This window comes from Bombus vancouverensis, chromosome 15 (assembly GCF_051014615.1).
Source record: "Bombus vancouverensis nearcticus chromosome 15, iyBomVanc1_principal, whole genome shotgun sequence".
Lineage (NCBI taxonomy): Eukaryota > Metazoa > Arthropoda > Insecta > Hymenoptera > Apidae > Bombus > Bombus vancouverensis.
Window position 1 is genome coordinate 8,958,283 of NC_134925.1, and position 25,230 is coordinate 8,983,512.

Below are 25,230 nucleotides of genomic sequence, written 5' to 3' on the forward strand. Positions count from 1 at the left end.
TGCAGCTAGCAGCTAGCAGCTAGCTTTTTGTCTCCGCGAATTCACCGCGCGGATCATTACGCGAAATGATGCAGTCGCTAAATCCGGCTTTCGAGAAATTTTTTTTCCTCCCGCCAAGCTCTCCTTAATGATTACGCGCCTTTTTTAAAGTCGTCGTCGACGTTGCTCTGCACGCGCACCACGCGATAATTAAAGTATTCCCGCGCTTCGCGTGTCTTCCAATTAACACTTGTTTATTTATTACGGAATTACCTGGCCACGTTTTTGAGGTCGAGGTAATAGGAGTCGAGACATAAAATTTGTCATTTTAAATTAGTTTGAAAACGATACGTTCTCATGCTCGAGAAAACATTTTCCCTAATGGAGGCGAGAGTTCAACCCGTTAACACGTTGATCGTCATGGTAATCGTCTGTGATATACGCGTTACTACACTTTTTTTTTTTTTTTAGAATGATTAGAATAACATAAATTTTGTGGACTAAGAAATTTACAACAATGAGAATGATTTAAGTAATGTTGTTGAGAAATAGTACTGAAATATAATATTTTGCAAGAATTAAATTTTATGGTGTAATACATGTATCTCGATCTATTGCGATTCCCAAGGCACAATATACAGGGTGTTGAGAAAATCCACTCAATATTTATATAGTACATAGGATACACTATACCGAGTAAAACAACCTTAGTCAACATATGTCGGAAGCTCAAGCGTTTTTCAGATATAAATATTTTTGTATGTTAGCACCATGATTGACCATAGTACTCGATACTTATAGAAAGTGCCCCATGTGTCCTTCTATCTACATACACGTTTAGTATCTTCTTCTTACAAAGCTGGAAACTCCCTCGAAAATTCCAAATTTCTGTCGTATTATTTGACGAGTATGCTGGTTTCAGTTATGTAATTCCTCTGTCATTCGTCATGATGCTACGACAAAAAAGTGTTTATATTTCGAAAACGGTGTTGTTTTCGACCTATGTTTACCAAGGTCCTTTGTCCAGTATGGTGTGTCCTGTGTACCATATAAATATTGAATTGTTTTATCCGAGCAATGTGTATAAAATACGCGTAGCAGTCAACGTGTTAAGGATTAAACTGAGCAACATTATATGAAATAATATATCGCATGAAAGCAACATTATTGAGAAACGTAGCAAAGTAATTTACATATCGTTTTATCGGGGTACAAAAAACGTATTGGAACAGTAAATACTTCAGAAAAGTCCACTATACAAATCAGAAACATGTAAACAAGTCCTTTATACTTAAAAAAAAAAGTAATTTATTGTAATGTTAATAGATACGTCGATCTCATCAAAACTTCGTAAAATTGCGTAGGATTAATCATCTTGATCATTCGTGGCTGTGTTCGTTATTAAACGACCTAATGAAAACGTAACTTCCTATCGTTCATAGCTCGTTCGAGAACGGTGTGGAAACAACCATTTCGATGAAAAGTCGAGAAACGTAAATTCGACAAGTTGGAGCTGCCTCGTAAAACGAATCACTGATTAATAACCCCAGCGACTCGCGTGGATCGATGATAAACGGAATTTCTATCGAGTATAAAACGTCGGATAAAAAAAAGGAACAGGAGAAAAAATCGGCGTACGCTGGAGATTGCTTTTCGTTGGTTTCCATTCCACCGCGGCACGCGGGTGATTACCGATGACTATCGAGGCCGTCGTTGTTTCCTTTGCGTTGCACCCTTTATACTCCACCCTTTCTCCGTGTTTCACCCGTTACCAGAGGAAACACCGGTGAATTTGTCCCGACTTTCCATATTGTCGTTTGGATGGCAGACAAAAAACAATGACAGCTCCGAAGGGAGAAAATCGGTAGCCAGTATTTTCTATTTTCCACATTGAAGTTCCTCCTTCTCGAAATCCTCTTCTCGTCTTTTGTTTAGATACCAGGGGTTGGAACACCGACGTCTCCTTAGATAAAACTGGGTCGGTTTTTTTAAAAGACGCTGCTGCATTATTCGGAACACTGGCCGTACACTCGTTTGAATATTCGTACCGTGGACATTTCTAATTTACAACAGACCACGTTGTCGTTTCGGCGGATTCGTTGAAACTTCACAGCAACGTTTCGATTTCTACGCGTATAATATTTCTTTTCAATATCGTAGAATTGTTTTGTTGAGAACGACTGTTCCCTTATCTGCGTATTTGTCAGTGGAACAAACGCTGCAGGCGATCGAATCGTTTCGTTTTCAAACGTCACTTTTTTTTTGGCAACTCGGACGCGGAGCTGGCCGAGTGTGAAAAATTCAGTTGCACTGCGAAACTCTGGCCGGGTTGAAAAAGTTATTCCGAACCAGGCGTCGTTTGCGGCGCCGGCTATTGGCGACCAAAAACTCGTTTTGCGGAAATTAATGCGAGCTTCTCTTGCTTCTTTTCTCTCTTTTTTTTTTTAACCATTGAGCTTTCTTTTTGTCGACGCGAGAACGTTAGTCTGTTAGTTGTCCTTTAAAAATTTCTGTAATTATGAAATTCAAATTTAATAGGGACGCATCAGTTTCAAATAGGACGATCTTAATTCCTCCGAACATAAATATTAAGTTAATAATTAGGTAAACAAATTCATTTGGATTTTCTTAATAGAGCAGTTGTTATTACCTCCATATAAGATGTGTTTATACACGCACGATCAAAGCATAGTTTATTTACTCCATTTATTCCACAAATGTATATCTCTCGTTAAAAAATTAAACTCACGTGTCTTCTCCGCTTTCTTTAAATAATTCTTATACTATATCTCGAAACATTACAACCAACACGTATCGCACTATTACACAATGACTATAAAACTTCGTAATGGTTATTTTCACCTGTCTTTATTTTGTGGTCTTCGTATCGAATGATACGAGAACAACTTCGATCAAGCATACGATAGTTTGAAGAAACTGCGTGGAATTAAAGTTAACCTAACTGAAACCAACGCAAGAGCTACAAGGGTTGCGTAGACAGGGGAACGATCACGTCTAAAAGATCGTGAATCCAAAGGACGAGTTAACTGATTAACGCGTTAAAACCGCTTGCAGACGATTCTATTCTCATATTTCCGGACAAAGAAGCTAACGAGCATTGTTCGTCGAAGACCGATGGCATCCTAAGAGCGAGATGCGAGGACGCGATTAAATATTTTCACGGGAATTCTGACGTAAGAAAAAGTGGGCGTGAGTTTTTGAATTTCTCTTTTTCTCACGGCAAAGGCGAATTCTTTCTGTCCAACGAGACGGCAGAAATGGTAGAGACGGGTCAGGTATGCGGGTTTGAACACTTTTGTCTGATAAAATGAAATTCTCCGGCAATCGTCTGAGAATTTCATCGTTCTCCACGGAAAAGGAAGGGCATCGTAGGATCGGCGAAAATGTCGGGCGTAAGATATTTGGTGCATGTGCGCCGTTTCACTAAGATCATGCAGCATGCACGAGCGAGAAAAAGGTACCCCGGTGTTCGAATGGGAAACGAATACCGTTGCGAATGCGCGGAATGCCCCGGAAAGAAAATAACGCTGGAATACACGGCCAATTATTTGGCAGGAGTAATTTTAATTCCACGTGAATCGCGATATCGGCCATCAGCCGGGAAAGAAGGAGCGCGTGTGTATTTTGTTAATAAGGATATAAAATTTGCTGCGCTGGAATTCCGTTCATCCAATTAATGTACTCTCGTATAATTAATAAATCTCGTTCGTTCGATTCCACGTGTTTGTCTTTTAAATATCGTATTCGCTATAATTCCGCAGATTGAAGTGCAGTCAATTTCGGGGCCCGACTAATCAACGCTGAATAATATTATCGCTAGATACGCAGAATGAAATTGGATTTTGTTTGTTCGATGGGACCGATAATGTACGCACTTGTACATCGAAATTGATCGGATAGTTGAACGAAAAATTTCCTAATCCCGGCTCTTGCTCTTATCTTTATTGGTAATTGTTGTACGTATTTAATAGGTGGAAAAAGTCGCTACGTATTTAGGTTTCATTCGTTTGATTGCATAAATTGCGTAAAAGTATGAAATTGCGATTGAAATCAAATTTCCTGCGTTCTTTCTTTTAATAATTCTTCGTTAGCGACTGACGCTGTACCGTGATCGTGGAATGGGCAGCAACGTATCGATATGGGTCGAGATACACACACGGGCGGAAAATTATCGATCTGGACGCAGAGCGAAAGAAGAGAACTCGCAGGTGGAAAGCAGTAAGAGTAAATTACTGGCTTACAGAACAATTCATCGTCGCCAGTCACGAAACTTGCGATCGTGAGAAAGGTATAGTGGAAACACAGGACGAGGTTGGAGGTTTAGGTTTCGACTAGCAGCCCAATTTCGCCGGCTACCAATCATTTTAGTAAATACATAAGAGCTAGATGCTAATGAGGCTAGGAATATTGGGTAGCTTCGGAGCAGCACGTGCTAAATTACATTACGTAAGTTGCGAACAGGTATCACTGCTTTAATGGATATATGCGAGTATTCTCTCCAGCATTAACCCATATCTCGCCTTTGTTTCCACGCTGGAACAATCCACGCGCCACGTTGCCCCATTTCTAGCCGTGTCTCGAAATAAGAACCGGGAAAAGATGTTTACTACGGCTGCAATTTACCCGATGTAATAAATATAATAAACGTGAAAAACATTCTGCATCTGAATTAACGGAGAAACAAAGATATCCGAACAATGGAACAGTCACTTTTCCGATACGAAGTTTTACTTGTTCGTATGGAGACGAATTTGTAGTATAATTGCAGTTCTATGTGCGATTTCCTATAATTAATAATCTTTTGTAACGTAAATAACGCTTGTACGACATTGTATTAGGTTAATTTGATATTAGAAGAACGCGAAGCTTCGTAACTTGTCAAGGAAAAGATATCTGCTATTATTGCCATTATGAAGAACATGTCTTGTACATAATAATAGGTTCGTAACAAATGCCTTTCTCTGTTACAAGCGGCCATTATGTCACTTATAATAGAAGTTCGGATATCAGTGTATTCGGATAACGTTTGGTTGAAACGTAACGGAGAATTCTACTGTGTCAGTAAGAGAATAAAGATCGATCCTTGATGAAAAGTTGAGCGCGGTTCCTCTCGACATTTATAAGAGAACTTATTCTTTTAAATGATATTAAACGTCCCTTCGTCGTCCGTGACTTTCGATTGATCTCAACTAAGTCTAGCGGAATATATCACTCCATCGGGATTGACTAATATGATGAAATCCACGAATCAAATTCATCTTTCTTTCTCTTCTCTTTAGTTATATTGACAGCGACGCGCCCTTATTGGAAATTGAGCGAATGCAAGACCTTTTTCCCCACGAATAAATGAGAATCGCATTTGTGTTGCAGAGTCGCCAGCCGACGGCGTATTCTAGTTCAATTAACGCAACAAAATTGATTGAATCTTCTTGCGCGCGGAACACGCTCGAAAGCGTAGTCCGCTCGACGGAATAGAAACTTGTTTCCGTCTTCGATGACAATTTATCGAGCTCGCTTGGAATTGCAAAGAAGACAGATCTATGCAGGCGAGAATCAAATTTGCTATCGTAGTTTCGCATCGATTCCGGGCTCTAAGTCGTCCTCTATCCGTTCGTTCTCCGCCTCTCTTCTCTTCTCTTCACTGGCTGCTCGAACTCGCTGGAAAATTCACTTGCCAGCGAATAATCCTCTCGTTTTCTCGGTCCGACCGGTTTTCCAGACTAACCCTTAATCCAGACGAAACAGGAACGCGGGAAAAGGGGGTGTGTGTCAGAGAGAGAGAGAGAGAGAGAGGGGAGAAGGACCGATTGCTATCTTGCACCGGTGCCTGCGACTCCTTTGAAATCAGCGTAAACTTGTTTCGCCATCAGGTGCAATATCTCCAGGCCGATGATTGGATAGCATATTGTCCGCCGTTGAAAACGAAGACTCGTGTCCACTCGTTCCTTCTCGCTCTGCTCGCGTGTTCGCGTCTCTTTTTATACTCGTTAGCCAATCCTGTATTGGAATGACGCGGTTAAGTCTTGTAAAATCCAGTTAAAATGCAGATCCGATCAATGAATTCGGTAACGATGTGCACCCGGTCGAAATCGAAACGAGCTTTTCTACCCGAACCAGATTTATGCGCGCCTCGTTTTCGCGTGTTCCGATCGAGAACCGTCCCGGTTCCGCTCGAAACTAACACGCGTTCAAACGATGAACTGGCCTAGGTTTACCGCTCATTCGGGTCACTCGGTTCTCATAGAGGATATACGGGTTTTATCTCGGGAAGAAAGCGGAAAAATCGGCCAGGCGATTAATTCAAAGCGAGTACAGTCGAATAGAATACAATATCCTATAGAGTATCGAACAACTCTACTACATTTTCCACTTGTTGTTTCCCTTGTCCATTGTGGATTAGCGTTTTAATTCAACGCCGATCGCGCTACCAGTTTGCTGTAAACTTTCGTTAAGCGTAGATTCAATTAGCCTGCGACGACGACGACGACGACGACGACGACGACGACGAAACCGCTCGTTCCAGTAAAAGCCAATGTTCGTCGTGAAGCTGTGCAGATGTTCCTAACGAGGCTTTCTCGTGTCCGGGATATCCACAGCCACCGATTCCTTCCATTAAATGAGCCTTTTATTCGCAGATAAATTCCTAACACTCTGTTACAGCAGTTGCCTTCAATTTTAAAGCTGCATCGGAATACCCCGAGAACCTTTTCATCGGTTTCATCGCATTCGGTTTTTACCAACGCACAACCGTTACTTCTTGTTTTTCGCCACGACGACGCGATCAAAATGCAGATATTATGTTTTTCCCGGTGGCGATCGATTTTCGATCAGCGGAAGGTGCAGCCAGGTTTTTATCCTTTGTGGCGAGCTCTCGCATAATCCTGAGAAGGATCGTCGAAAACTGCGCCTGCAAGTGGCAGATTTGCATCGAAATCGGATTTCGCGGCGAACCAAATCGGACTTCCACCCCGTGAATTTTCGTTTGCCGCCGAATTACTTTCGTTCTCCGTCTTGACGCGTCGCGCGACATCGATGCGCCTCTCTTTCCATTTTCTTCGATGATTTTAGCTAAGAGGTGGTCTTAAAAGTGACACGACAGAGGGATAAAGTAAGCTTCGAGAGGACCAAGCTCTTCCCTTTATTGCTGCGATGCAGCAACATATTGTCCAGACATTTTTGCGCTTATGAATAAAACATGATGGAACATTGTCTGTCACTAATGCAAGCAGATGTCTGATAAAGAATTCCCTATCTGAAAATGCAATTTTCCACTTCATTTAAATATACGTACATCTAACGCGAACATATTAAATATGTACGTGCATACGTGCATCGGTGAAAAGTTTAAGTAAACTGGATACGTATATTGAATGTTGATACATTTTCGTCTAGTCTCTGCGTAAACAGTCGAGCTTCGTTATTCGATGAATACTGTTTTAAGCTACCAGCTTCTTGTTAATTTATAAATTTCACCAACATCCGTGTATCGTTAACACGAACTGACTATGGCGTCTTAGCAGGAGAGAAAAGTAAACCGTTAGATATCGCACTGAATAATTTCGTGGTTTAATTCGAAAATGGAATCCCTTCCACGTAAAAATACGTGCCGACTTTTCGATCGCCTACGAGAGAACTTCGATATTACTTAGCTACTTAGCTATTACTTAGGAGTTCGCAAGTTTGAAGATTAGACAACTCTCGTTCGACATCAGTGAAATTTACACATCGCGCGACCGGAACAATCAACGTGCCCCGCCAGGACCAGTTCCCGATAGCCTTCCCGACACTTCCGCGAGTAGAAGATCCGACAGGATCCTCTCGATCTTTCTGCAGGAAATGAATAACCGGGTACCGCCTCGAGCGATTCGGTGAGATCGTTATTTTAACCTTGTTCGATAGATAGGCGATAAAACGTCGACGCATAGCTGAGGAAAACAATTTCGTTCGTTCTTTTCACTTTTGTCGCCAACGTCTAACGCGATGCTCGAGTCAACCCTGATTATATCGTAGGACTCTTTGCTACGATTAGTTTATTTACGATAAACGAATTAGACAGATGTTGGTTAAACAGAAAACAATGCTCGTTTAACGTGAACTAATTAGAAGAACGTGTTATAATTAAGACAACTAGATGGTTAATTTGCAACTCTCGTCACCGCGGATCCGACGCTTTCTCACGCGGACCACACTCTCTCGACAACGCTAGTGTGACAACGACCATATCCAAATCCACGTTATTCCGCACTACCTGACAGCGAATCGTTAGGTTTTGACATGATCTTTGCACGTGGCAATTAGGATCCTCCCCTTGCCCTGCAACACCTACAAACGCAACGTATAAAAACTGCAAGCATTCGACCACGAGTCTTGAGTCTTGAGTCTTGTGTACAGTTTGGCCGTGATTTGAACAACTATTTTAACTTCGCTATTTCATTGTAATATTATACTTAATCTTTTTCATGAACGAAAGCCTACAAAATTATAAAAGCACAATCAAGTTAAGTTATTGCTCAGCTACTCCTTTTTTATCATTAATTTTTCCTGACACTAGCAACACTATCTCGACAACGCAATTCGCACTCTCTGACTTCTCAACTCACAATCTCTGACTTCTCAACTCACACACTGACTGTTAATTCGTCTTTCCCCCTTAGCGTCCCTTTGTCTTTTGTCTTAGCCTCACCACGCACGTGTTCCGCAACCGCTGGTGGCCAGGGTCACGCAGGCCTTTTCCGCCAAACTATTCGATCGAAGGACCAACGATGCATTGTTCGGCCTGTCGGCACTTCGGCTTTCTCGCGACATTGTTTATAGTTCGCCCGATATCTCTTAGCCCTTTCGTCCACGATACAACGATATAATTAATTCTACGATCTTAGAATTTTTATATTTCGACATATTTAGCTCGAAACTTGGGATACGCAGTGGCTCGAAAAAATATTTGACACAAATTTGAGATATGTTTTAATGTTAAAGAAAGTAGAACCGTGTCGATCTATCTCCTCGCGTGTCGTTTTTTTTGTATCATAAATGAGTCGTATCGTAATATGTGCATTCGCAAACATCAAAACCGGACGAACTGAAATCGATCTGTTCCTGATAATTCCGAACTCCTGGGCTATGCAAGTTTCTTTTTAAATTTAAGAAACGATTTTCAAGCAAGTCTGACATGAAGATAGATGGCACCTCGTGGAAATGTCCATTGTATTTATATGTTTGCGAGGACGTCAATGATCAAGGCGAATATACCGATCACGTAACGTGCAAACAGAAACGTGAATTCCATTAAGCGAACATTAACGAACCATCTGTTCTCCATCCGTAGAGAACCGACAGTAGGATCGGACGCGGTCGACATCGATCGGCTCGAGAGCAAATTCTAGAGATGCGGTTAATTATGTCAAAGTGGCTTAATCAAGACTACTTGACTCGAGCTTATGGCTGCCATACGCTTGCTGCAAGGACGTAACGGTGCAAACGTGTCACGTGAATGTCAAATTATTCGCTTCGGCCAGTTATCGATTACTGATTACGATCCAGTCATTTAAGACAATAGGATAATGATAATCCTTGACTGATTATCGTATCGCCGATCATTTCCTTCTGTTAAAGCAGAACCGCACGATTGACGTCGCACCAGTTAAGAATCTTCCAATATTAGATTCCATCAAGATTTAAACAAAAATTTGCTCTGTGGTTATCGTTACTCTTAATCACCATTAATGATCCGCAAATACAGCTTTGCAAACACTTGGCTTTGAACAATACAACCATTCGAGCCTGTTTCCGCTGATAAACGTATCCGCAGATTCGATTAGGAATCACAAATTCCATAGTTAAACATAGATTCGTATATTTTAGATTTTCAATTTTCACCAAGAACGACGTATTTGTATTGAGAGAAATTTTCTATGGCAATCGTTGGTGTACGTTTAGCGAGTCACTATGGTTTCCGAAGAAACGAGCTAAAATATTTACGAAACGTGGAAACAAGATGCACAAAGTGTACTAATAACACGATCGAAACCCGAACAATCAGAAACATATCTGGTTCGTACATCGTTTATGCAAATTGGCCAAGCATATCTACGAGCAACGAAGCGTTTTTAACAAATGGGAAAGCGGAATATGATCGGTCGGAATCCGCAAAAATGATCGATTCACGAGGGCGACGAGGAAGAAGCGCGAACGACGTGCGAAATTTCAAAGAAACCGAGCAAAGTTTCTACCGAGTTGCTTTTATTGTCGATTCAGAGACGAATTTCCTACAAATATCAAGGAAGCACGAATCGTGCAACACGAGCATCGCATGGTAACCTCTGCTTCTTCTTTTTCTTCTTCATCTTCTTCCTCCTCCTTCGCCGTATAGATACTCCGACGCAAAACGATCGTTCTCGTTCGTTGCGATTCGAGATTTTGCGAGCTCACGGATTGAAGTATTCCCACAGAGAGCGTCGTTATTTATGGTCAAGGCTCTGCGCGATCGCGCGAGTTTTCCCAACCGACGAAGACATAATTTTCGTTCACAGCTATGTCACTGGTTACATGGAACGGCGGAAGTTCCGGTTGCACGGAAACCTTATATGCAGTTGGAATAAATCCAACGATTCGAGTAAGAATTCAATCGTAAGGTGGAACGAATCCAATATAATAATTTGATTTTGAAACATGATTTGTCAAAAAGTGCTGCGTCCACGACTAAACTGTTCATATCGTAAGTTCGTATTATCGAAGCCACACACGAATTTAGACTTCCAAAGAATGATACTAAAATTATCGATGAAAAATGTTACGATTTTCTTATACGATCATCGTATCACACAGAGCTAAGTAAGTTGAAGAAAATATGGCCGAATGGAATTAATTGTACAGTCAGATACAGTTCTCCTGCGACAGAATCAAACTCTATGACACGATAAATAAGATTCGCAACAATTGTGCAATGTGACGAATATTTTGTTAAAAACGATTGGAATTTGTTCGAAAATTAACGATCCTAAACTATTTCGTTCTTCCGGAGAAAGAAAGAAAGAAAGAAAGAAAGATGGAGGGTAGCTTTTGCCACGAACTCTCGACTGTAATTGTTCATCGCATAACCGATACTTGCGTCAAAATGGTTGTAACACATTTGAAGCATATCGCTCGTTACTGTCGTCCCTCGTTACTTCGCCCCCATCAACCCCATATTTTCACTATAACATTTCCTTTCTCCACTAAAAGCATTCGTTAGCTAGAAATGTCCCGTTGAGAAGCTAGAAATCAATCCTCGCTCAAAGCTACTCTATCCCGGAACACAGCCTCCTCCTTCCATCCTTGAATTTACTATGGCTTTCGCTGGTTGTCAAAGCGGTTGCACGAGGATGTAAATGCAGCGGGGCGCGTCGATGAAACGCGTGACGCTGCGAATATACGTGGAAGAGCAGTAGCTGTTTCTCGGTGTCGCGAACTTTCACGTAAAATTCCCTTCCACGTGCCATTTCCATTCTCATTAAGAACAAGACGCCCGAGTCGTCGTATTTCGATCGTGGCAACTCTATCGTGGCGATGAGCATCTGGAAAGTTTACTGCGCCACGCATCTTGGTCCAATTACAAGTCTACCAGGTCCCGATGTGGCGAAAATCCCGTGGGCGCCTCGTAATTAGCCGTAGAAACGGAGTAGAAAATAGAAGTGTAGCGAAGTTGGTCCCAGTCGTATTCAGAACACGTCGTAGAATTAGTCCTATTGATTGCTGCTCTCCTCTCTCATTCTGTCTCTTTCTCTTCGGCTGTCTGTCTGACCGACAGCGAGGCGATAACTTCGTTCAGACGGAAATACGAGATGATCTTCGTCTGGAGACAGGACCGGTTGTGTAGCCTTGCTTTGCCTGCCACAATAGAGGGGTAATTTCTCTTCCTCCGTTTCTGATTCCCTCTTCGCGTCGCTCCTCTGTTGCGAGGTCGCGTCGTCGTCGTCGTCGTCGTCGTCGACTAACTTGTTTCGAGTTGGTTGTACTTTCGCGAAATTGCCAAGTCGCAGCCGGCGTGGCCTCCGCTTTTCAGTCGATCTTGTTCAACACAGAGGACCGTTTTCAGCTAATTAACAGCAGCGTATCCCAATCAACGCCACTTTCATCGATTGGACGATCCGTCTCGAGAGTTCTGTAAATATCGGCCAACCAACGCTGTGTTTCCGATTCTTCTGACGCTATTGCGCGGAGAGTTGCCGTTGCATGGAGAAGTACGCGTTTCTAGAAATGTTATCCTGGCAATTTAATTATTAAGCTGCGGTTACGTCACTGATGCTTTAATATCGTAAAATTCAATTCCGACCAGAATAATCAAATTTCTCGTATATTATGAAACGCCATTCGTCTTTGATACAATAACGAAGGGACGAGAAGATATAGCGTACTTTAGGCTCAGCAAACGGAAGATAGGAAAAATCAGGAAACGATTCGAATGACTCTGTGTTAATCGAACACGATGAAAATTGCGACGCTCTCGTAACAGTTCCAATGAAAATTCAAAACGTTTCGTATAATACATACAATATGTATATTCATGATATTTCTTCTCTTTTCGAATATTCTCACGATCCTGTATATTACGAAATTACCAGGAAAAACCTGGTATAACGAACAGATAGGATGCCTGTGCTCCGTACGAATTATTGGAAAAGAATTTACTCGATCGTAGCGACAGGATTTATTACACAACTCTCTAAGTACTCTGACTCAACCGAACGTTGCCTAAAGACGTAACAATCGTCGATCGAGTTCCGTGCTTCCTCGAAATAGAACCCTCTCTTCTCTCTTTGCAAGAAAGATTATTTTCGTCAAATGCTAAGGAAACTAGGTTGAGCAATAACCCAGATACATAAGAAAAAGGAACTTTTGCCTCTTATGCATCCAGCGTTTTAAATATCGCTCTGGGAACCGTTAGTTACCATTTTCGTGTAGCTTTAGCGTCATTTTCATAGGACCTGCGAGATAAGGCTGCAAGAAAGAGCTGCACGCGATACGCGCTAAGGCCACGGCGAGTAGCCAAAGGAAAGTCAAAACACGAGAACCGTGGAATGCTTAAAGCAAGCTACCTATCGCGAAAGAGACGTCGACAGTTGACACGACCTTGTCAGCAGTAAAACTCGAGTGTGTCACGAGTAGGTCAAGCATCTCGCTGACCAACGTGAAGGATGTGCTGTGCAAAGAAACCTACACTCGACGGTCACCAGCCGAAGGTATTCCTCGATCGTTCGTCCTTGACTCCTCAATCGGACTTTGATTAAACGATTTCGAAATGTTCGGTTCGATTCACTAGGTCAGTTTAGATTAAAGAATTACAATAAGGGTGGTGCTATTAAAGAAGAAGGTACTTTACTTTGAAAGAGAACTTTGAAGAAAAAAAAAAAGAAAGAAAGTGCAAAATATCACATAATTTGTCGAGCAAAGTATTCTTTTCTTTGGGTCGATAAAGATACAAGAGAGCGTCGTCCGGATTTGTAATTAGAAAAAAAAATCGTACTTTGTAGATTTGTATTTTAGTTTAGGAAAAAGTTTGTAATACTTTTAGTCTTATCGACGCGTACGTTGCGTCGCTTTATCTATATTTGAATAATTTTCCTCGTGGTTTTGTACGGTTTGAACAAACATCGTTACCTAAAATAAAGACCTTTCTGATGAAAAAGGGACGTAAGTTTGGAAAACGAGATAGCTATATCTCAATAGCGTGATAGCGAATATTAAAGAAGAATTCGCGAAACGTTTGCCGTGTCATCGAAGCGAAACGAAATTTTCCAAGCGATTTTCAGAAGAAACCTTTGCAAATTTACCCACGTTCTACATTTAAATGACAAATATTACGAGAGATATAACTTTAGAGGTTGCCCTCGCCAAAGATACATCTTGTTCTCGTTGCCCTGACTGCAGTTGGAAAAGCTTCAACAGCGTTCGACTTAATAGCGACGTTTGTCTTAGGTCGACGCTGCAGCTGTTACTTCAATTTATTTATTGCACTTCCGATTAACGAGCAACCGATGAACCGTTCAAACTGTAATTACGATACAACTTGTGTTCTTTTATTCAGTAAGATACACGAACACGAACCGATAGTTGAATGTTTTACCAGCAATTAATTAATAAAGTTAAGCAGCTTGCTACCAAGTTAACTTGAAGCGAACTCAAACTTCAAATGGGGAATCTTGGATGAAAAATTTCGTTCGTTACCATCTATTACCAGTCTATTAAGTCCATGTTGAATCTTTCAGATTGATTTGGCCTAGCCTTGCTTCGAGATATAAATAGCGAGTATAGGAAAGAAACGTTGGACCAGAGAAAAAGACGTAACGCCGTGTATTTATGGGAGATCGGCCGAAGTCGCTTTCAGCTTCTCGCGATATACGTGTCGCGTGGTGGCGGAAGGGGATTGATTCATTTTCACTGAGCTTTTCTACCCAGGATCAAGCTGTATTCAAGCAGCTGCCGCTTATCGCGATAGCAAGGGCTTGTTCACAAGCGTCGTTAAAAAAATACGGGTCACACGGCAGGCCAGTGGTTACCAGCTCGCTTTTTCGGGAACTTTAATCTTACGTAGTTGCACTTTAAACAAATCTTTACAAGTTATTAATGTTGATAAATTCCGAAGAATAACGCTAAATAATAAGCTAACATTTGGCAAGAAACAAATTTGTAAAAGAGAAGAAGCATAAGATAAAATTTGCCAGTTTCCGATATCATCGGTTGATTAATTAATTAGATTGCAATTTGTGAAACTACGATTTTTAACATACAAATTGCGATAACATAATCTACGAGAAGTAAGGAAAAAATATTGGATATAGTTGCGCTGTAAACACTTTATTACGAAATGATAAGTATACCGCGCATGTTTATGCATTTTTTGGGAAATTTGAAAGTCTAAAACTGCACAGAATGCACGTAATATGCAAAAATATATAAAATATTCAAAGCATAGTACTCGTTACACCTAACACCTTAGTAGGTAAAACAATTTTCTACCTACGTTCCACTTTTTTAATTATCCTCATCGAGGAATTTGCATAAATATCCGCAGTCTAGTTATAGTCAAATATTGAACGCAGCTTGATATACGAATCTAATAACGAATTTTGCATTCTCAAATGAGAGTTTAAGCGTTTCAACGATCGCTGATAACGATAGCTACTATCAATCGCATTGGATCGTTTCAACAAACACCGTGTAAGTACAAAGAAAGCAAATACGATCCATTTTTGATATTGTGTCGTGCAAAGACCATTATACCACTCGTATTTCAGTCTACGTTCAGTATTTTCTTATAATTAGAACGTTTACGAATGTTTATACAATTTTCATTTTTATGGACATAAACAAATGGGACTTAGACAAAAGTCTATAGATAGACTTCATATAGTAAATATCATAAAGGGTACTTCTATATGTATTTTTGCATCTTACAATTTTCCATAAATATCTAAAAGAGCATACTGATATTTGCATAACGTACGAGTTCATTTGTAGAAGCATCTTTTTAAAATGATCTTTCTACACTCCCTGCAATCTTGCTTGCTGCATGTTTCATGCTTTCTATGCATTACCTTTCGCATTCTTAAGTTTCCGAAAAATGCACAACCTTCTGCTAATAACTTCGTAAGGAAGCATCTACGACGAAACTTGGCACTACAATTCTTCTCTTATTCCCGATTCTTCTGAATTATGCTCGTCGAAGGGGCCTATATAAAGGAAACTTTGCTCCATGTCAGCCTATCGCAACACCCATTATTCATCGTTATCGCAGAAAAAAATATTTCGTTAAATCAACAAGAGAAGTGGAAAACTCGCAGTATCCTTCCATCTAATCGTCTGCTCAGATTCCAAGGCGAACACCTGAATTCTGAGAAGGAACCTTTTTTCTTTCTGCGCGACACGCTTAGCTCGACTCCCGACGTGGAAAAGTAATTCGCCTGTTTTTTTTTGCCAGTGGGCCGAACCGCGACTTGGGAACCGCTGACGTGGAGGGTCTCTTTTGCGAGCAACGGAGAATGCTCGAAGCAGCGACCGTTTCGAGGGAGAAGTAGGCCAGCTTGTGCACGTAAAGACTCTATTTTTTGTGACGCATAACCGTCGAGGTCGGTCAAAGGGAAACCTCAGCAATTCAGCGAGATGTGACACGTGACGTTGGGATCGCATGCCAACCGATCGGTCGTCGATCCTTGAATACGAATTAACCAGCTCCCTTCTGGGCTTTTCTCAGTCACGAGCCGACCAGGAATCGCGTTCGAAGTCGACAAAATTATCCGTGGAGAGATTCAGAGACCACGAGGGAGTGTTTTTGTTCGAAGAATAAATGAAGGATAAAGAGAGAGAAAAAACACACGAGGAATATCCATTTCTCACGATTTTCAGTTTTACAGAATATTTTGATCGCGAGAATCGTGATCGTGAAAGTATCAAATCGCGATGATCGCAATGTTTAAAATATTTGTGCAAGATAGCGCGAACGATTTGGTATAGCGGTTAGAAACAAATTTGAATAAAACACCGAGTTAGACAAGAATCGCTACGATTACCGCAAAACAATGACCAATCTAATATCCTTTTTATGGTGTCTAAGTAAAGTTATAAATTTCATTTCATGAACAACACAGTTTAAATTCATCGAACGAAGGTTGCGGCGTTTCTAGTGTACTGAAACGCTGAAACTGAATTTTCTCGATAAAGTTGTTCCGCGACATTTCTTGTTTCTCCGCCTTACCCACCGAACGAAATTTCAGGCAAGAAGCTAACAGTTGCCGAGCTGATAATGTTTTTAAATTATTCTCGACTAGTTGAACGCTCGAAGCGCGATAAGCTCGACTAGCTTCAAGCAAAATACAGCAGGAATTATTGCTACGCTGGGATAAGGATAATCCTCACGTTCGAGGATTAATTGTATAGTTCCGAGTTCTCTCGCGTGAACGCTATCGGGTCGCTTCGATCTAACGATTAACCGATTCTAATTGCACGTTCTAGCACGCACGTGACCGAACGGAATTCCTCTGCGAATCGGGCAAACCCGACGAACCGTAGGGATATTCGAAATGCCAAATCCGCTTTGCGAAATTTCCTCGTCCCGTTTTGCGAATTAAGGTTTGTTTCTTCCGATTCTCATGCAAATCGCCAATTAAATAACTCGATCGTTACGACTACTTGATACGCGTGAGAAGTACAATACCTTGGAATTAGGTAAGTGTTTTCGGTTCTGTGATTTGTTGTTAGCGTGGATCTTTAGTTTCGTGTCTTGAAATTACGCGGTTACAACGATCCATCGCGGTCTGTTACGGTGAACGTCGACTTCTTCCCGTGTAATTAGCTCTTATTGTCGGTGAAATCAAATTAATTGCGATTCAGAGTCGGCGAAGCACCCACCGGTCGTCGATAACGGTCGTCTTTTTGCGCGTCACGCCGGCCGGTTATTAATTATCTCGAAATTCAACGACCGCCTGTGTCGTGACAACGTCCCCTTGAAACCTGCTAATTAGCAATCCACCTATTGCGTCTGGATTATTTTTTCGAGAACATAGACGTCGTGTCCGTGGCGTCGAACGATAGAATTCTCCGGTTGGAAAATGTTTGGCGATCGAGAACTAGACAATCAGAGTGTTTATGACGGTACACGTAACCATAGTATTATACGATGAAATAAAGTAATAGTTCATGTGAAATGCGATTATAAAATGTATAATTAAACGATAGAATAATATTTAATTTCATATACAGGATGGTTGGTAACTGGTGGTACAAGCAAAAATTTAAAAATTTAAAAATTTAAAAATTTAATAATTTAAAAATTTAAAAATTTAAAAATTTAAAAATTTGAAAATTTGAAAATTTAAATATTTAAAAATTTAAAAATTTAAATATTTAAAAATTTAAAAATTTAAATATTTAAAAATTTAAAAATTTAAAAATTTAAAAATTCTAAAATTTAAAAAATTAAAAAATAACGTCAATCGAGACAACGATCTACGATCCGTTATAACGAGACGTGATAAAGTGCACGCGTACCGAGCGAAAATTCAAAGTCGATTTTCTCGAAAACAAAGCCTCGAACGAAAAATTTTTATTCTATATTTTCGACATCTTTTTTCGCGTAGAATCACCCCCTTTCCGCTTGTATCACCAGTTACCAACCACCCTGTATATTTGGCTAAAACGAGATAGTAACAAAATAATATCGATATTTTTGTTAGAACAGAATTATACAATTTGCTCTACTTTTAACGTTAGAACCAGCAAATTCGTTGGAGCGACGCGGCTACAGTTCCCCTTCTCTTGCAATTACTAGAACCGTGTAGGTACTTTAGGCAAAATTAATATTGCTTTTTATTAAGATCCAAGTGCAAATATATCTTCCAATTTTATTTTCAAATACAGCGTTAATTATAATCGTTTATCTACAGTTTAGAATTAAAGACTCACTATATTTGGCGTTAAAGAAAGCCGAATAAAAAATCTATCGTTTAACAATTGTTTCTGTCTCATAAAAAAACACGGCTGGAAATAATAGAAAATGATAATTGTTTCTAATTCTAGGTGGGGCGTTTCGTGAGATACCTCTAGCATCTAACAGAATATCACTGCACGAGTAAGTAACTGCTATCTTTTATTCCTAATGATACGTGCCTATAATCTTTTGCAAAACACTACATATTTGTTAGACTTATAAAATTCAAATTCGAAGCTTTTTCGTCGTTTATGGTTACAGTTTACAAAACGCTTGTTGTTCACGGCTCGCGTGAAACGATAGCAAGACGTTTAGACAAGCGAAAATCTTAATCAGCAGCTTCGAAACGAGACTGAACACCGTTGATGGTGAAATTTTAAAGAATCGTAAGAACGATGGGCTAGAACAGCCGCGAGACACCAAGGAATTTGAAAGAGTAATTCGCGGGGCTGTTCGTAATTGAATCGGGAAACGAATAAACTGAATTGTATATTTCCTGTCCCATTGCATTGGTATTCGTTAAATCAATTAAATTATTGACGCTCGAAACGATCGGATCGGTCGGACGAACATTTTTGCATCTGTCGTTTACCGATACGCCGGCTGCAAAATCCCAGCTGCAAATTCTCGATAGATTCGACAATAAAATATCGAACGCGTTTCAGTACTCTTTATTACAGCGTACGCGTGAATATTTTCGTTTATTAACGTAGAGACACGGTAAACGGTAACGATCGTCCTTCTAACACCTTTTTATTTCTTTCTCTTTTCTCGTCAAAATGATGGACGAGGTTAATTATTCTCATATCGTTAACGTGAATGGTCGAATTGCCCGGCGATGGATTAGCGAGCTAATAAGGGAAAAGTGCGTGTAAATTGGCTGGTCATTGTGTTCGAGGGAAGTTTCATTACAGTCGTAAAAAGAAACGCTATTGTTCGTAGGATGGAGCGATCTTGAAAGCAAATGTGTCCGTGGTTATTCCGGTGAAATACACCGGCGAGTGTAGAGCGGTTTAAAGTAGTAACAACTAGAACGTAGCTATATTTGTTCGTCTTCAGTGCTATCCCAATTAAATCCACAATGGATAACATTGTTCGGCGAATGGGATAGAAACGGGTAAGAGTATCCAACTCAGTGCTAACTACGAGTAGCGGCCATCGGGCAATCTGTCCCGGGAACCGAATTTGAATTTCGATCTCCAAACGTGGTTATCGTTGGAACGAGAATTGGCGTTCACCGGCAATTAAACGTGTCCGATATTGATTTGTTTCTATTCGCGAAAACTTTTGAATTTTCAAATTCCATTTTTTCAATTACCGCAGCCTTTAACAACGTATTTTAAACGTTTTGCTTATCAGTTCTGACCAAGTCTACGTGATCGTTAAATTGCGAATGTTTAGGTAATTTTAGATTTTTATGAATAGATCAATAAACAACTAGAACATCAACAGTTTCTTTCATTTTCTAAATAGTATAATTTTAACATTTTATTCTGGTTATCCGTAATATATATTTTTCCACGTTACAAGTAAAAGTTAGTTTATATATATCCGAACTGAAGGCAACATGACGCCGTTCGAATAATCGCGTCATCGTACAGGATCGTTCGTTTAATCATCTTCGAATTATTCTATAAAAATAGATATTAAATTGGAAAATTTTCGGATGAAAATGTAACGACTTTTTTCAATTTTTACCCTTGTTTCCCATATACCGTTCCAAAAATTGTCCATTAATCGATTGTTCCCTTAATTGGTGGTGTAATAATTAAAATTCTACTGTATACGTATCCTGTACATTTTTACTCGTCCATATTTTCCACGAGCACGTACACATTCGCAGCCGCCGCGTTCACATTCTACACCAACACCCAGCTACCGAAAACAGGTCGCCATTTTTTCGAAGCACAGTCGACGGCGTGACGAAAAAACTTTCCCCTAATTAACCCGCACGCTATCCCTCGCGTTTGCTCGCTACCAGCGAACCACACGTGCCTGGTGAAAATCGTTACCTAAACCTAAACTACTGCACTGTGGCTAATGAGAAGCTGATTTTCGAAGGGCGTTCCGACCCTCCAACTCGCGCCACGTTGCCTCTAAAATTAATTTCCCTCCGGCAAACGGACTTTGTTTACGGCGGTCACGTTTTTCGCAGACTCTTTCACGCAGACAATCGATTTCGCGCGTTCCGCTCTGCATATATTCGCACTCGTTACGTGACCAGCTTCGTCGAATAAGCGAAAATTTTGCCACCCTCAAACTCTCTCGTTCCAACACGCTTCTTGCAATGTTCAATTTTTCGTCGTACGGACGATCGATGATTTTCCTCCCGCTTCGACTGTAAATATCCTCTTTTCTCTTTCTTCTTCCCTCTCTCTTCCTTTCTTTTTCTCTGTCTCTTTGCACACTCTCGCGACATACCCCCCTGCTTCTGCCCCTTGTTTCCCGCGTTGGCATATTTATCGCGCGAGCGCGCCCGAAAGCGCGATTCCGCTGGAAAAGCGAGCGCGAACCCGTAATAATTTACAAGGAGTTAGAGCGTCAACGGGCTGCCGTGTTAGCAGATTCAACGCGGCCAGGAACAAACGGATAGATATTGGGCCGGCTTGTCAACGCGTTATTTACGACTCGTTGTAATGTATTGATTTTGCGCGGGTCAGGATACCGACGAAACCAGCCGTGTTTCGGGCTTGCCAAGTGAAATACGCGCGGTTGAACGACGTAGACGGATGACGGATTTCCTGCGATCCTTCTGTCCTCCTTACTTTAAAATCTACGACGAAACGTGCCAGAAGTTTTATTACTTTCTCGTGTCTTTGTTTTCCTTGCTGCGATTGAAAATATTTGCTCATTGTTCGAGTCTCTCAGAAGGAGGCAAATTGATCGCCCTTCTTAGATCAAATCTGCCATTAAACATTCCAGAAATCTGAACTTTTAGTACTTTCTCGCGTCTTCGTTTTTCTCCGTATCGAAGATGTTTAGTCGTTATTCGTGTCTCCGAGAAGCCAAATAAATGGCGGATTTCCTGGCGTCGTTCTACCTTTCTCTGACTAAATCTACACCATTAGTTATCCCAAAACTCGGTTCTTTTTATTTCAAATATTCGGTCATTGTTCGAGACCCATAGAAGCCCAATTGACTCCACTTCTTGCGAATTTCTTAATTTCGTTATCCCTGGCTTTGAAACTGTATAATTAGAATGAATCGAAACGATCTCTTTAAATATCTCAACGTATTCTGAAAGATAAAGATACGCTAGATGAAACGTTTTAACGGGCAACTGCAGTTCTGGTGAACGTAGACACGTTTTCGCGATTGAAAAATTGTACAGTGTTTCTAGAACCGACCGTTTAAGTTACCATTGTTATTTTTTAGAAAACGAATTATTCTGTACGAGCACAGAACGTCGCGGAAATGACTTCGACTATGACAGAATTATCGAATCGTACAAAACTACCAGCCTGTAATACGTAATGTACAATATACTATAATCTGTGACGTTTATCTTTCCGCGAAGAATTTTCACGCACACCATAGCCTAGCTACGAGAGAGCTACCTTATCGAGGTTGGAACCATTCAAACGGAAGCTTGGATCCGCGAAAGAAAAACACGAGAGAGCGCACCGGAGTAGAATCGGAACGTCGTATGCAGGCAGACACGTTGGAGAGCACTCGTATTTACGAAATACAAGGGGAGCACGGAAATGGGAGTGGCCCGAGACAGTTTTCAAGCAAAGGAAACGCCGAGCATGAAAACACAGTTCCGATGTCGAATTGTTACGGACAATTGACCGCGAGAACATAGATTATTTTATTGACTTTGGATATATCGGGTTGGTAACCAAGTGATTGCGGGTTTTGTCATTAGGTGGTATCGACAAAATCCGTAATCACTTAGTTGCCAAGCCGATATATCATGACACACAATTCGCCGCGTAATCGAAACTTGCCGGAGCTTGTAAAATGTTCTGGAAAGAATTGCTAAAAAGAATTTTTGGGTCATGAGTCTTGTCCGTGTATTTGCTACGCTAAAACATCGGCTCTTACGAATTCGTTTCTTTGTTTTTCGTTGGAAAAGTTGACCTTAAAAGCACCTCTTTTCCCTAGAAACCGCGCTCGAGAGTACACATCAAGGTGTACCGATCTTTTTTAATTCTGTGGAGATAAAGAACGCCTGGCGTAGCTGGAATTTATAGCAGGCAAACTCTCCCGAACCCTCCTGAACCGTTTCGTTAACTTTTTTCGCCGCGCGCAAGCCTCGAATATAGTCGATAGAATTTGAATGCATTTCGAGACGATTCTAAAAGCGGTAACGAGCAAAGTTTCGTAACTGGGGTGTTGCACCAGGCGGTTGTTTTCCATCGAAACGCACTCCGTTCTTTTGTTTTTCCTCGTCTTAAACGAGCACTGGAATCGTTTCAAATTTGGTGTCACGAAGGAGGAGTGAAAGGGTCTGGCAAGCGAGGCGGGTCTCGAAATTACATCGAAAATCTTGCGAGCGAAAGATAAAAGATAAATTTTTATTCCGCGGACAACAAAGTTTCGTGTAATCAGAATTTCTCAGTCTATTCGTTACGGGTCGAGAATACGTTAAAAATTTAAATATACAGAGTATGATATAAGTAGATCATGGCGTTTAAGGAGGATCGTCACGCACGAAGCTGCATTGCGTAGGTCGGGTCAAGTTTTCTCGTTTAAGTAGAGCAACGCACGTATATGTACACACGTTTAGCGTACCTGTGGGTAGTAACAAATATGCATACAGATTAAACGAGAACGATAATCGTAGACAAATTACGAGATGCTGGAACGAAGCTCGGAACATAGCGAACACTGAAGCGATGCAAGCACACCCGGAAAATACACGGCTCTCCGGAAAAATTGTCAATTCAATCCCGAAGTAACAAGAACTCAGAAAGAAAAATCTGTACATAGATGGAAACGATCTGGAAGTTTCGCGCAGTTGACTCGAGGTGAATTTTTTTGTTTAAACGTGCCAGAAGATAGGAGAGACAGAAAGACAGAGATTATGTTTGATGTGAACAATACCTGAGTCCGTTCGCTGCTACAGGCAGGTAAAACGTGGTGCTTGGTGGCGCGCCACTCTGGAGCCAGTCCCCTTGGTTGCGGCCGCGATGACACGTAATGACTGGTGAAGCGAAAAAACGGGCAAAACTAAACCATGGAACTTATAGCGTGGTGGAAAAGGAACGCGAAGGGACAGGCTCCAGCTCTGTTTTGCTCGCGTTACTATGATCGATGGATCGATATCGGCAACGGGAGGAATGAAGAACTCGTATAACTCGCGCGTTTCGTCTCGTTCGCAACTGTTGCAACGATACGTGGCGTTGGTAGCGTACGTAGCGGCCGCGAGGAATCAACAAGAGCAAGTGAAGAGGCTAAGTAGTGCATGCTTGGCTTTCTAGCGGACATACCCAGTATGTCCATGACTCGGCCTCGTGGCTGCGCTCGTGATGCTGGCGACAGTAGTACTGGCGTCGTTTCGGTCAGACTTCAGTTGCCAGTACCGACGACGACCACCACCACTTCCACCACCACCACCGCCGCCGCTAGCATCGTCGGCGTCCCCTATCAAGAACCGAGTTCCCCACCAGCATTCTCCAGTGGGCGTGCTTCCACGATAGTCGGAAGGGGTACACGGTGGACAGAGAGGGGTAGAAAAATGTTGGTCTCCCCCTCTGGAACGCTCTTCTAACCCCTTTGCCGCGTCCTAGCCTTGCCTCTGCGAGTAGAGCCAGCCTGTAACCCTGCGCCTAATATTTCTACGGGACTCTGTGGAGCCGACGCCGATCGGTTCTCCTTCCGAGAAAACCAGAGTCCACGCATCCCTACGATCCAGGGTGGATGGCGAGGATTCTGTGCGCGCGCGAGCTCCAATCGACGAGGTCGCGGGAGATGTTAGGGGAAGTGCGTCGCAGCTCACCCTCGAGATAAATCGACGACACTGGGTCAGGAAAGAACGGCTTTGTAATTTGGGCTAACACCGCCTTCCACCGTTCTCCTTTTTCCTTTGTTTTCAATGATTTAATTCCATTAGGGCGTCGAATACCGATCAGGTTTCACCGATTTTTCTTCACGTTACGAACGTTAATGATAAGCAGCGTTGGCAAGTTTCCTTATCGCCGATCGCTTTTATGGAAAATCCATCCAATTTAGCCGGGTCGAATGTTTGAAAAAACCAGGTGGCGGAAGAAGAACCGGCCGGTCAATGATAACAATTCGAGCAGAGTTTTATCCAGTTCAATTCCGGCTATTGTTTCCCTCATGCAAGTGAAATAGAAACGTAAGTCTCGGTGAAATTTCGCCGGCGTAAAATCACGCGTAAAAGCTTTGGTGGAAGAAGCGGGAAGCCTGCAAGCGGCAGGGACACAGACGGCAACGTACAACAGAGGACGCGATTCTTGCACTCAAGTGAAATTGCAATTACTAAACGCGAAAGGTTCTCGGAACACACGCATTCCGCGCGCCACCGGAAACCCATTAAGGAATATTCCCGCGTACAAGCCTCGCTTAATGAGCGATATAATTTATTGCCACTACTTAGAACCTGGTCTAGTTGCGGTTTGTAGTTAATAGGACCTACGATCTTCGTGTCATTAACGGCGCGAGTACGTAGGAAGGTAAGATGCCACCTTCGGCCAAGAGGACCAGGTTCTCTGGTTCTCCTCCTATTTCGACTAGCTTTATCGAAGCTAGCGATCGCTACCATCGAACTTGCCCTTTGCTACTACCCTTTACCAACCCATTTG

At 41.6% G+C, this 25,230-nt stretch overlaps 1 protein-coding gene and 1 long non-coding RNA gene across 3 annotated transcripts in view; one reads left to right on the top strand and one right to left on the bottom strand.

The window, feature by feature from the left end:
• LOC117166247 (uncharacterized) overlaps nt 1–25,230 on the top strand; it is a 185,653-nt gene that overhangs the window by 54,845 nt on the left and 105,578 nt on the right. The window contains exon 2 of the long non-coding RNA XR_013060254.1: nt 18,550–18,601. This is a non-coding gene — a long non-coding RNA (uncharacterized LOC117166247). The remainder of the gene's footprint in view (nt 1–18,549; nt 18,602–25,230) is intronic.
• Nucleotides 1–25,230, bottom strand: part of cpx (synaptic transmission protein complexin) — a 326,307-nt gene that overhangs the window by 39,840 nt on the left and 261,237 nt on the right. Inside the window, exon 1 of one of the 2 annotated variants that reach the window (XM_033350044.2) lies at nt 23,896–23,991. The exons of the other annotated variant lie outside the window; for it this stretch is intronic. Coding sequence (XP_033205935.1) covers nt 23,896–23,908 — 13 coding nt within the window. The 5' untranslated portion in view covers nt 23,909–23,991. Of the gene's footprint in view, nt 1–23,895; nt 23,992–25,230 lie in introns of those variants that run through there. 2 annotated transcript variants of the gene reach the window in all.